Source organism: Mirounga leonina, unplaced genomic scaffold (genome assembly GCF_011800145.1).
Source record: "Mirounga leonina isolate KUSES-001 unplaced genomic scaffold, KU_Mleo_1.0 Mir_366, whole genome shotgun sequence".
NCBI lineage: Eukaryota > Metazoa > Chordata > Mammalia > Carnivora > Phocidae > Mirounga > Mirounga leonina.
The window spans coordinates 27,266,481-27,280,397 of record NW_023270709.1 but is presented as its reverse complement, the minus strand read 5'-3'; the positions used below and the strand labels follow the sequence as shown (position 1 = coordinate 27,280,397).

General features: G+C 43.2%; 3 protein-coding genes across 3 annotated transcripts in view; all 3 read right to left on the bottom strand.

Annotated features, from left to right (window-relative positions):
• LOC117997523 (histone H2B type 1-C/E/F/G/I) overlaps positions 1-13,917 on the bottom strand; it is an 881,166-nt gene that overhangs the window by 512,591 nt on the left and 354,658 nt on the right. The window lies entirely within an intron of this gene.
• LOC117997526 (histone H4) lies at positions 1,848-2,561 on the bottom strand. Its single transcript, XM_034985895.1, has one exon. It carries the CDS (start codon positions 2,559-2,561, stop codon positions 2,250-2,252), a length of 312 nt encoding a protein of 103 aa, XP_034841786.1. The 3' UTR covers positions 1,848-2,249.
• LOC118027236 (histone H3.3-like) lies at positions 13,066-13,917 on the bottom strand (the record flags this gene model as incomplete). The annotated part of the gene is made up of 1 exon (XM_035030454.1): positions 13,066-13,917. A coding segment is annotated over one exon (342 nt), but the record flags the coding sequence as incomplete, so codon positions are not given.

Sequence of the window (13,917 nt, the reverse complement as noted above, 5' to 3'; positions counted from 1 at the left end):
TGTCCGAGGGCACCAAGGCCGTCACCAAGTACACCAGCGCCAAGTGAACTTGAAAAGTAAGCGTGTTTAAACTTAACCCAAAGGCTCTTTTCAGAGCCACTAAGTTGTCGGTAATAGAGCTGCAAATGCGCGATCGGTTCAGGCAGTTACCCTGGGGCGGTTATGCGGACATCGCACCGAGTAACGCGTGCTGTGGCCAGAAGGAACCCGACGCACTGCGGTGTCTGCCGTATGTGTGCAGTAAGCAGGGCCCTTAGCGGATGTTAACACAAGTGTGTGTTGTGTGAGCACAAAATGATTCCTGCCTTTGGCGCGAAAGTGGATCCTTTGGTTGTGTCCAAGAGTGGCTTCCTGTTTAAATCCTAACAGCCTGGGTCCTGTGGCTGTTTATACATTAGTAAATTTGGCCCCCAGTGATCTCCCAAAGTCAGCCTTTTCGCTCAGCGGTTATCCCATGTCCTGGGCGGTTCCGCATGGAGGAAGGGGCACTACATTGGCAGAGCAATGGTCTCTAGCTTTAAAAAGTTGGCCTCTCCAGCCAGACAAAGGGGGGGTGGGGGGAGTCTGCAAGGCAAAGACAAACCTCCCGAGTAAGGAAATGGAATACTATGGCTCACAAAAAAGATAAGTTACTACTTTGTCATACATAGGACTAGAGAGATAGTAAGTGCTAGGTGGTATAATAGGGAAAAACAAGGGCACATAAGTAGGCTTGAGCAAATTGAAGTCTGTGCAACTGTTTGCACAAGATTGTTCTGAACTTTGTGATTTCAGCTGCTAAATTCTGTGCTCTCCAGAGACTGAAATCTGAATAGAATGAGAGAATAAAAGTGACTTTCTCGGGCCCACAATCAGACCTACTGTAGAAGAGATTGGAATAATTGGTCAGATTGGGATGGTCAGAGGCACATCTTGTACTTGTCCTGACACTTCCCTCAGTTCTCCACCCTAGGAAGGACCAGGACTGCAACCCACTCATTGTGATGGCTCCAGCTACCCAGAGAGTGGTTAAAAATATTACAAGTTTGGTTATAGAATATAACATTTGTGATTTGGTTATTTGATTTGGCCTTCAGTACCTTTTGCCAATTTAAAATGAGAATAATAAAACCTATCTCAGAAGATTATTACATGAGAGAACCCAAGGAAAGCATTTAGCACAAATTTGAATAAACTATTATAGGCATGGTTTCTTCTCTTTCACTCTACCTTTGTCTTATAATGCCTTGCAAATTTTAGGCTTTCGGTTAATCAATCATTGCTTATTAAGAGAATAGGAAGATCAGTCTAAAAGACTGACTCTCCAAGCCAAATAATGAGATCAGCAGCCTAAATTTTTTTGTCTACTTATGCCTGCAGTTCTTTGGGGGAATTAAAGGAGAGGGGAAATAATTACACTATGAACAGGCAGCATTTGCAAAAACTACTAAAAATATAAACCCAACATTATGACGTGACTCCAAGTAGCCAAAAAGCTTGTAAGAAACTAAGCAACTTTTTTATAATCAGAGAAATGCAATTTAAATACATGAGATTTCGTTCAGCAAATGCTGACCAGCAAAAAATTTTAGTCTGCCATTAGTGAAATGTTGAAGAGGAACTCTCAGAGTACTTGTGGAATGTGGGGGTGTAAAATGAAAATACAACCTTGGAAAGCAAGTTGCTCCTTTCATGTTGAATATGCAGACCCCACTATCAAGCAATTCCACTCCTAGATCTGCAACCAGAGAAAGCATACGTCTGTGGACAATGCCCATAGCACTGCTATTTGTAATGGGGGAAATACGGCAATTTACATTGCAGCAGAGAAACGAATGCATTTTATCTATGTGTTCCACGCTGTAGAGAAAATTAACTAGAGCTCTCTGCCACTCCTCTTTCCAGGATCCTGGTGAGTGGTTCCTGTTCCTTTTGTTTATACCCCTCGCCCCGGCATTAAGGAACATATTCGAAGGAACCCAGCTTAGTGTTAGGCCTGGTCCCTCAGATCTAAGGCCTCCAGATCCCATGCGGTCCCCACCCCGCGGCGAAAAGCGGTTGGTCAGCAGAGGCCCCGCCCGGGTCACTCGGCACCATTCCCTCCCCGTCGGCGCCCCGCGCAGAACCCACCTCGAAAGCGGAGCCAAAAACTGCCGCAACGGCTCTACGCGGAGCTGTTCGTAGACCAGCACTAAAGCTCTTTCAGGGAAAACGTGGGGGCCCTAAAAAGGGCCTTTTTAGTAAGTGACAGGAATCCAGACCACTGGTCTTCAGCCCCCGAAGCCGTAGAGGGTGCGGCCCTGGCGCTTGAGCGCGTAGACCACGTCCATGGCCGTGACCGTCTTGCGCTTGGCGTGCTCCGTGTAGGTGACGGCGTCCCGGATCACGTTCTCCAGGAACACCTTGAGCACCCCGCGGGTCTCCTCGTAGATGAGGCCGGAGATGCGCTTGACGCCGCCGCGCCGGGCCAGCCGCCGGATGGCGGGCTTGGTGATGCCCTGGATGTTGTCGCGCAGCACCTTGCGGTGGCGCTTGGCGCCGCCCTTGCCCAGGCCCTTCCCGCCCTTGCCGCGGCCCGACATCTCCGGGAAGCCGGGGAAAGCGGAAAAGTGCAGCCCGCGCGCGCCGCTCCTTTTTATAGGTAACCTGTGCGGACCGGAGTGAAAACCGGCAGAGCTGTGGCGGGACGTCCCTCTGGGTTGGAGGAGGGGCTCTGGAGAGGAACCGGCCGCTGCGGGGGCTCCCTTTTGTCCGAGCGCTTTCTAGCCTCAAGACCTAAGGCTATTTTTTCTCCTTTTCTTTCGTGTTTCCCATCCCATCCTCGTGAAACAACGCAACTTTAACACTGTAGGGGATACATTTAAAAAAGCACAGAGAATAAAATGTGCTGTTTTTATCTGCACATATATGCATGCATTTTCTTTTTCTAACAGTATTTGCATAGACTATACCATTTTGTAAAGGCTTTCTCCTTGTTATACGGGGGGAGGGGGGGATATGTTCCAAACACTAACTTCCTAGAAGTAGAACAAGATGTGCTCATAAAATAGAGAATTTTAAGATCTTCCAGGTATATGGCTAAATTCTCTTCCACCACCAAAGGGGTACCAGTTTTCATTTTAAACAGTGTTTTCCAATACTAACTGACTTTAATAGATCAAAATAAACTTTTGAATCAAAGTATTTCCCATGTATCTTTCACAGCAGTTCCTATTATACCTTACTCAGAATGAGTAGAACCAATTAAAAAAAAATTTAGCTATAATAATCCAGACTTGGTTTCTTGTATAGAGAATTAACTTTTAAAAATGGTAACGGGTTGGCTAATCAGTATAACATATTATATATTTTCTCCACTGATTTGAGGAAATTAATTGTTCATATATTGAATAGTTCACTTAAAATTATTTCTTGAATTTTCACTGTTATGCAGATGAGTCTATTTGTACTGGTGAAGTATTATAATTATTTGTAACATTGAAAAATATCTTAGTATTTGGCTATACATTTATTATGGTAAATTTGTTAGCTTTGAAATATTGTGTCTTCCTAACTTGAAAAGTACTGAATCTCTCCATCAACCTAGGTCTTTAAGTGTATCTCAGTCATGCTTTTTTTCTAGATAAAATATAATTAAAGACATTTTTTAAACTTCCATTGATTACAAGAGTAATTAATTTGTCATTAATGAACAAGTATAAAATTCAAATGCAGGGAAAAGAATTTGGTCTTTCTAAGAAAATCTTTATTAAAAGAATATACTTAATACATACTTAGTTAAAATATGTATATATAGACAATTATACTATTGCTTAAATTCTGAGAAAATTTCATCACTCTTTTCAGCATTAGCTTGTAATCCCCTTGTTATCCAATTATTTTCTTGCTATCCTTTATTTCAGTGAGTTACTTTTTTAGCAATGTTACATTACAGTATTTCCAAAGTATTCCATTTAAATTTCATAAAATATATAAAAATAATTTTTAAATGTCATTGAAATATTGAGAATTTTTTCTGCATTTATGTTGCAATAGAAGAAAACTTGCTAAACACTTGAAGAAACAAAACATTCAGACAGTGGGAGGCGAATTCAGTATATTTTATAGAGGGGGGGATAGCATAGGTTAGTTTAAGGGCAAATACAAATAGAAAATAAGAGACTTACTTCTCCCTGAAGGTCCCTCTATTTTCCTTTTTCTCTTTCAGAATTTCTTTCTCTGTCCTTCCCAAATGTAGGTAAATCCTTTTGACCGCTAAATAAGTCTTTGGCCAACCTCTTAACTTAGGAACTTTCCTCAAGGATCTTTGAGTCCTTTATTTTGAAGTGTAATCATCAAGAACAACAGCACTCTATCTGCCAGTGTCTTGAAAGGGAAATTTTACTTCAGCTGGTATCTGAGTCCACATTGCAAATCCTACCTAATGTAAAGGGTTGTATCCACTTAGGTCTAAAAAAGTGAGATTTCTTTCTGTCTTTGCCATTTCTTTAGAAGATTGCCAGTGATGAGCATAATATTCTGGCTTTATGCTTATTGAAGAATAACATTGTTTTTTTTTCTTCCTTATTATCTCCCCAACATTAGTTCATTGGAATACATTTTACAGACCCTACCTTCTCTACTTTAAAAATCAGTAAAATTTCCATCAACCAGTAGCCTCCCTCTTTATCTGATTTCATGGATATTTGCATAGCCACTAGTCATGATAAAAGGTAGCAATGGATGGATAGCTGAAAAGTTGGTCAGGCTCTTTATAGTTTCTGAAATTGGTAGCCAAAGGTATTTATTTTTCTATAAACCTACAGTATATTATTTTATAAAAATACAAAGCTATTTGGGCTGTTTCCCAATACTAACTGACTTTAATAGATCAAAATAAACTGTTGAATCAAGGTATTTTCCATATATCTTTCACAGTTAAGGGTAGCTGAATATGCCACCCAAACTATGCCTCTTTGTCATAAGGATCATTTTGAACTGATTATTTTTGAGAAATGGCATATACAGGAGTATGTCTGAAAATAGAAGTTACTTTTTAGTAAGAGACATTTACATTTATAAAGGAAATTGCCATTTCTAAGTACCAGGAAGGAAGACTCTAAATTACAGGAGAATTTTAATGGAGAAGACACCTACTTTAATGTGTATATCAAAACTTACCCTTGTTTATCTCGCTTTTCCTGGTATTGTCTCATAACTGTTGCCCCTCCTCTCCCCCCACCCCAAAACATACCCCTTTCTTTTATCTTTAGCTGAAGATGGTATATGAGGGGGTAGCTTGGCCATCTTGGGGGGTTTATTCATTTTTCCTATCTCCTGTGTCTACAGGAGGTATACATGTTGATAAAAATTTGGTTGTTTTTCTCTTAATAATCTGTCTTTTATTATTGGAATCTCAGCCAAGAACTGAAACAGGTAGAGGGAAACTTCTTTTTTCCTCCGCAACACAGGACACCTCACAGCCGGCAGCAAGCTTTCTTAGTCACGCTTGTAAAGTACATCCTGTACCTACGGCTGCCTTTAGGCCAAGCCGCCACTGTCTCTCAGACTTCCACAGTTTAGGCTAATTCTGAACTTTGTGTTCACCACATACTTGTCTTAATGAACTTCCAAAGTTATGTAAGTTGGGGTTTATGCCGTTCCCACGTTCAAAACTTAGAATGGTCATTTCGAAGGATCTGCAAAACTCAGCTTGGCACGGTCTGACCTCTGCCTGTGTCTGTGAACTCACTTTCTACCCTCGTTCCCTCTGCTCTTGATCTTTCTTACACATTCTTGATTGTAGACTTGATCTTTACCTTCCTTATGCTTTGTGATCCTGCTGAAACACTTCATGTATGTGATGGCTTCGGGTATTTGCATTAACTTCTTAGAAGACTTCTCCCAGCACACCTGTCAGAATGGCTATAACCAGTGACACAGGAAACAACAGGTGTTGGCGGGGATGCGGAGAAAAGGGAACCCTCCTCCACTGTGGGTGGGAATGCAAGCTGGTGCAGCCACTCTGGAAAACAGTATGGAGGCTCCTCAAAAAGTTGAAAATAGAGCTACCCTACGACCCAGCAATTGCACTCCTGGGAATTTACCTGAAGGATACAAAAATACAGATTCAAAGGGGTACATGTACCCCGATGTTTACAGCAGCATTATCAACAATAGCCAAACGATGGAGAGCACCCAAATGTCCATCGACTGGTGGCTGGATAAAGAAGTTGGCGTATATATACAGTGGAATATTACTCAGCCATCAAAAAGAATGAAATTGGAACTAGAGGGTTTTATGCTAAGCAAAATAACTCAATCAGAGAAAGACAATTACCATATGGTTTCACTCATATGTGGAATTTAAGAAACAAAACAGACGAACATACAGGGGAAGAAAGGAGAGAGGTAAACCATAAAACAGACTCTTAACTGTAAGGAACAAACAGGGTGTCTGGAGGTAGGCAGGGGGGATGGCCTAAATGGGTGATGGGTATTAAGGAGGGCACTTGTGATGATAAGCACTGTGTGTTGTAGGTAAGTGATGAAACACTAAATTCTCCTCCTGATACTAATCTAATATTATACTCTATGTTAACTGGAACTTAAATAAAAACTTGAAACACAAACACAAACAAAAAAAGAATACTTTCCCCAAAAGAACAGCATAATTTACCACCAGGTATGATTCAAATCTCTGCTTAAATACCATCTAGTCAGAATTTTTCCAGGATCCTTGTATTGGCTTGAATCATGTCCTCTTTCACCCCCAGTTTATGTCTACCTGGTTTCCTCAGAATGTCACTTTATTTAGAAATAAGGTTTTTGCAGATGTAATTATTAAAGATCTTGAGATTTAGTGTGGGCCTTAAATCTAATGACTGGTGTCCTTAGAAGGGGAGGGGAGGGCACAGAGACATGCAGGGAAGAAGGCTCTGTGAAGCTCAAGGCAGACGTTGGCGATAAGCCGCCACAAGCCAGGGAACGCCAAGGATTCCTACCTACCACCAGGAGCCGGGCGCGAGGCATGGAATTTCCCCCTCAAAGCCTCTAGAAGGAACCAACCCTGGTAACTCCTTCATCTTGAGCTTCTGGCCTGCAGAACTGGGTAAGAATACATTTCTGTTACCTAAGCCATCCAGTTGGTGGTAAATTGTGACAAGCGGCGCAGGAAATGAGTATCGTCACCCAAAAGGGAAGACCCACAGCTGCACCTGTCTCTCCACAGCCCGTGAACCTGATAGCACTGATCACAACCTAAAAGTTAATATTTTTTTGTTTGTTTTGTTTCTTGCTGGAATATAAATGCTCTGAAGGCAAGGAAATGGTCTTGTTCACTTTGCATGTGCGATGTCTAGTTGGGTATGTCCTGGTACAGTTGTCAACGAATGACTCCTCTTAAATAGGTGATATTTTTCCCTTTCACGGAGAATTTTATAATTTATTACCTTCTTCATTGAAACTCATGTTTCCAAATTGGTGCTACCATAATGTTGAGTCTAAAATGTGTGTAATGTAAAATTAATGGCATGTTACAAGTATAGTTAGCATTTCTTTTTTGTGTGTTTCTTTTGTTAGAAAGAAAACCGCAGGCCCAAAAGGGCTTCACTTAGGTTAAGGCCCCAGGTCAGCAAACGAGGGCTTAATACCTAATCGAATTGCAGTTTCAACCTTCCCCAGAAATGTAAATTTTGACCAGTCAGAAATTTTCCGGTAAGCACCAAAGAGGTAATCTGTCTCAGGGACCTCCTTCCCCCACAAAAGGAACATGAGGTAATCTGCATAATCAGACCCCCTGGCCTTTCCCCTAACAGGTGATCTGGCCTGAAGCAATCCTTTTTCTTTTGTTTATACTTTCTTGCCTCACCCTTCTTATAAAACATTCCATTTTATATACTTCCTCAGATGCTGCCCAATTCGTGAATCATTTAATGAAGTCAATTAGATCTTCAAATTTACTTGGTTGAATTTTGTTTTTTATTTTTTTATTATTTTTTAAAATATTTTATTTATTTATTTGACAGAGAGATACACAGCGAGAGAGGGAACACAAGCAGGGGGAGTGGGAGAGGGAGAAGCAGGCTTCCCGCGGAGCAGGGAGCCCGATGTGGGGCTCGATCCCAGGACCTGAGCCGAAGGCAGACGCTTAACCGACTGAGCCACCCAGGCGCCCAGAATTTTGTTTTTTAACAGATTGTTGGCTCATATGGTCTATTTTGCTTGCCTACTTGGGTGTTTTAGATTTGATGAAATTTGGTACTAAATGCTGCAGTCACCGTGAACATATGTCTTCGTGCCATTTGATCAAATAGCCCTTCGGAAACCCGGAGAGGTTCATCTTAACCAAAAACAAATTTTTTTTTTAAGATTTTATTTATTTGACAGCGGGAGACCAGCTGCTCTCTTAGCTGGGGCAACAGAGCCGAGGGGCGGAGTATCCCGTGATGGGAAGTGGGGAACCACCCTCAAGCATTAACGACCGCCCAGACCCGCCTGAACTTACCCCGACTCCACAGGTGGGCCACGGAGTGACCCACGCAGTGACTGACAGTCACTTGTACATCCTTATCATCCTGAAATCCGCCCACGGAGGGGTACAGGGCTCGTGTGTGTCTAGGCTTGTTTCCAGCACATGTTCAATCTCACGCCACCTCTACATTCAAAGAGGAGGCCCATCTTCCTCAATATTCACCCTAAGCCTAAATAAAAGCAACCCATCCCCCCTTGCCTGGGGAGTCATGGCTTTGGAAGTTATCCGCCTGACCTTATTTGCAGCAGATAAACTTTCCTTTGTGCACTCACCTGGTGCAGTTCTTTCTTATTTGGGAGAGAAGAGGGACAAGCGACTCCGTGCTGAGCGCCCAGCCCAGGGCGGGGCTCGATCCCAGGATCCCAGGATCCCACGACAGGAGATGATGACCTGAGCCGAAATCCGGAGCCAGGCGCTTAACCGACGGGAGCCCCCTGGTGCCCTTGCCGTCTGTGACTCCCCAAGACGTGAACTCACGCATGAGTTCCGTTCCAACGATAGAGGTTTTCCCTGTGTATTCCGTCTGCTTTCAGATGTTATTCCACATGAGAGAAATCCAGGCCTCCTATTTCCCTTTGATTTGGGTTGCAGCCCACAAATACATTGATTAGTGATGAGGGAGCAGAAGGCTCGCTGAGGACAAAGCAGCCGCTGACCCCCTACACCCCCCCCCATGTGGTATGTGTGACGTTCCTCAGGCACTCCCGGCTGCCCTAAAGGAAAAACGAACGGTTAACTGATAAGATCACAGTCCTGCAGGACAGGAGTCTCCCTCAGTTTACCAATGTCCTAGTGATTTACAAGGAAGCTTTCTCATCAATAGGCTAACTTCCAGAGACCCATACCTCGGTTCCTGAAGCCCTAACATCACCCTCCCCTCCCTAAAATTAAGGGAGGCTGAGGCGGAAGGAAATGCAAATAAAATGGAATTTCTTCTAAACCTGAAGCCCATTGACAAGGACGTGTGAGGAGGAATGTAACATTCCTCCGGGAAACCCCCATCTGTCTTCCTGTTCGTGCCTCCTTAGAGGGGAAAACAGCCTTGGCCTGACGATGACCAGGCCTCCAGGACCCCGAGAGTCTTTAGCACACAACAGTCCTGGACTCTCGCCTCCCCAGCTCCCAAGTATAAAGTCAGCCACACCTCACAAATCGGAGCAGCTCTTTCTGCCCACGGGTCCTGTCCCCGGGGTCTAATACAACCACCTTTTTGCACCAGAGACGCTCAAGAACTCTCTCTTGGTCGTCGGCTCCGGACTCCACCCCACCAAACCTCATATATATTCTAAAACTTCATCATTATGGGACATAAAGGGAAAGGAGCAGAATCCAGCCAAGGCAAGGGCAGGTCATCAGGCTAAAGGAAGGATTGATCATCGTCCTTCCCTCTTTCCTCCATCCCCTTCCCCCTCAATCTTCCCACCACAACCACATGGTTTTCTTACTGTCTCTCTGCACTATTATAAAAAGTCCTCATCAAGCCTATGGAACTTGAAATGAGTAGATTATCCAAACTAATGGATATATAAATATCTACAAATAAAAGAAAAAGTGCTCAATTATATTAACACAGAACATTAGATTTAAAATGAAAAAACCAAAAGCCTTAAAAGTAAAGAGAGAGCTTTCATTTGCTTTAAACTTTTTGTTTAGAAATATTCTGTGTATCATTTAGAAATATAATGCACATTTCAGATTTTTTATTAATACAGACCCAATACTGTACTATTACTCACAAAATATTAGCATTAAGTATTGAGAAGTAGCAGAATAGGCCACCCCAAAATGTTCCATTCTGGCATAAGGTTGATTTTGAGCTGAAGGCATTTGAGATGAAGCAGATAGAAGAAACGCCCTTTGTCTTCCTGCTTATTTCCCTAAAAGCAGGAAGTAGATTTACAAAGCTGTCCCTCCTTCCCTCTCTACCTGGAAGGACAAAGGTTAATCCCAGTGTCAGAGTAGGCAGTTAGTTTAGGCTCTAACGGGATGCCCGGAGGCCAGCAAGGAGGAGGCTGTGGCCGGCTGTGGGGAAGGTCAGAGGCCTGTCCTGGCAGCGTCCACGAGAGGCTGGATCCCACCAGACAGGCCCCAGATGGAGGCGCCACGACAGGAAAGCCCTGAGCAAGTGAGGAAGAAAAAGCTCAAAACCCTGCTTCCAGCCCCAAGTAATAAATATTCTGTCCCCTAGTTAACAACTGTCAATAAAAGATAGAAACCCAGCCCGCAGGACGCACAGTTCTCTCTCTTGAGCTCACCATGCTCTCTTGAGAGTGTACTTTTGCTTGAATAAACTTTCCTGCTTGTACCCCTCATACACTGTGCTGTGTCTGCCCTTGAATTCTTTCTCGTGAGGAGACCAAGAGCCTTCTGCGATATCTTTAATATGGGTTGGGTCCAGACCTCAGGGCCCAGGGTCTCCCAGTTCACCCAGCAAAACCAGTAAACAGCTTTAAACCCTTATCAGTGGAGAAGGTGCCAACTTAAAATCTGCCTAACAAACTTTATTCTTGTTTTCCTGGTAACCTTCCCATAACTGACTTCCCTGCAACTTTTGTCTTCGGTTTATAGGGGCCGAGGGCAGGATGCCCCAAAGATGTGCCACTTTGCCGAGATTATTCTGAGCTGAAGACAATAAAGACCGTGTGGTCTTGAGAGAAACTTTTGTCCCTCCCTTAACTGCATAAAAGAGTCTAATTTGGGGTCTTTCCCAGAAGAGGATTATGAACAGAGATAAAAGTTATCTGAGTGACCCATCTGTTCGGCAGGGCAAACATCTAATTACAAAACACCTGCTCTTCTTACTGCCCCATGCAGGTCATCCCTTCTCTTCGAAACCCCAGACCCCTTTTCCTTAGTTCAGAATGAGATAGATGCCTTCTTCTGCCTGTCTTTGGAATTTCCAGGTCTGTGTGGATTCCCTGTACAAATGCTATTAAATTAGATTTTTCTCTTGTTAATCTTTCTCATGTCAATTGGATTCTTAGTCAGGCCAGAAGGACCCTTGAAGGGGACAGGAATTCTTGCTCCCTGACAAGCTGAAGACAGTATTTAAGCGGTATTTCTAAGGCACCTTGGGGGTTCCTCGTTGTGCCCAGTGTAGCTTCCATGTGTACATGAGGTACACATGTTAGAAAGGAGACAGCAGGCCCCAGATGGAGTCAGTTGTATAAACCCGACATCAGCAAAATAAGATTTAACACCTAATCTCATCATAGTCCCACTCCCAGATTCCCACGCCCACCCCCAGGAATGTAACCTTTCACCAAGTGCAATTAACCTAGACTGCTAGTGAGATAATCCACCCAGTGGCCCGTCCAATCCCTTTAGGAGGACGACCTTGCCTGAAACAATGCATTTTTTGCTAGTAATTTCCTTTTTCTGCCACCTTTCCACCTTTAAAAGCCTTTTCTATAGCTCAGCGGAACTCCTTTCTATTGCTGGATGGAATGCTGCCTGATCCAGGAATCATTGAATAAAGCCAATTTGACCTTTTAAATTTACTCAGTTGAATTTTTGTTGTTTAACAATGTTAATAAACTGTGCTGTGTGTGTTTTTCTCTTGGGACAGCTGTCTTTTATTACAGGGATCTCAGCCAAACACTCAGAAGAGTAGAGGAAAAGTCATTTTTCTTTCCCTATCATGGGAAGACATATTTAAGGACAGAACAATTAAATAATGAGTAAAATTATTTGGGTCACACAGCTTCTATAAAGCCCATCAAAAAGTCAAATATTCTACTGGGGGGTGGGGTGGGGTGCATCTGAGTACCTATCATTGTTGGATCCTGTTGTCAGCATTTATTTTTATTCCAAGAAGTCATATGTATACCAGGATTAGAAGTAGTTTTTACCTTAAAAAGTAGTATTTTACCTTAAAAAAAGTAGTTAAGTACAAGAAATAGGAAAAAGGGTATGAATATTAATATGACATATTAATAGACTTTAAGTGTTAAAGAAATCCCATATAGGAAGGGGTGCTTTCAGGGAAAAATTATAATTAGGTTGAAAAGTCATGGGTAGGTCAACCAAATTTTAGAATAAGGGTTTTTAACCTGGAGTCCATATACGCCAAAATACCTCCAAGGATAAAAATCGTCAGTGCATGGTTGGGCGGGGGGTGGTAGTGAGGAGAAACCCCATGAGTTGGGATGGGGAAAAATATAATTTACTTTTGACTGATCTTTAGCATTTCCCTTTATAATGAATTTAGGCCACAACCTTAGTACCTGTGAGTTTGTCACCCAATGGAAATCACAGATAATCTCATTTCTCATAACAATTGCCAAAGTATCTTGAACCATTATTTTACTTGTCTAATTATTGATAGCACTTAAGCTCACCAAGATTGTATTATGTAATGTGTTCACTGTTTAGGCACATGTCAGTCCTAGCAACTTTATTCTTAAAAATACGTTGATAACTAATGGGATTTTTTTTTTGTTGCAATTTTTGCATTTTATGCACTTCAAATATTATTCTGAGAATGATTTCCATAAATGTCACCAGGCAAAGGTGTCCATGACATTCAAGAAAAAACCGCTAAGAATGTTTTTTCCCCCCTTTTTGAGATGACATCATCAGTGAACAGAGAGTAGGAGGCAAGATTCTGTGCCCTGGGGAATAAAAACCGTTGGCAGGGGTTTTCCTTATTTCCTTACAAAAGCAACAAAAGTTAGGTGTGATGCACATCAATCGACCTTCCTCCATACCTAACCCTGCCCGCTGGGAGGAGACCAAGGCTCGTCAGGAGCCCACTACACACTCCATTCCTAAGCAGCCCTTTGTCAAAGCACACCAGAATCCTCTACTTATATAGTGTTTTCCTCACTCCACTTGCACCTTTAAGTCTGTAACGCAGAACAGCCTTTGGGATTAGCAACACTTTACACTTCAATAGCACTAGTTATGGGAAACATCCCTTATATGTTAAGGTGTGACACACTACGCTGAGGCAACAGCCTTGACTTCAGGCTCATCCCAAATGTGAGAAACTTTTCTCGGGCTCCAGAATGGTGTCATAGCTACCCATGGAATCCCAGTAGTTTATCCATTTGGCAACATCGAGGGTGGTGGAGGGCAGTGCCTCAAAGCCTATGTATTGTTAGGAAAACTGGATGCGACTCTTGGCAGCCTTTGGATGGGGGAAGACTATCCTGCAGTGAAGCTCTCCATGGGCCGGTAGGGGACCGGATGTCCTTGGGCATGATGGTGACGCGCTTGGCGTGGATGGCGCACAGGTTGGTGTCCTCGAAGAGCCCCACCAGGTAGGCCTCGCACGCCTCCTGCAGGGCCATGACGGCCGAGCTCTGGAAGCGCAGGTCGGTCTTGAAGTCCTGCGCGATCTCGCGCACCAGCCGCTGGAACGGCAGCTTGCGGATCAGCAGCTCGGTGGACTTCTGGTAGCGCCGGATCTCGCGCAGGGCCAC

What these genes read in the sequence shown, in the direction of transcription:
- LOC117997526 (XM_034985895.1), bottom strand. Translation starts at nt 2,561, where the DNA reads ATGTCGGGCCGCGGCAAGGGCGGGAAGGGCCTGGGCAAGGGCGGCGCC.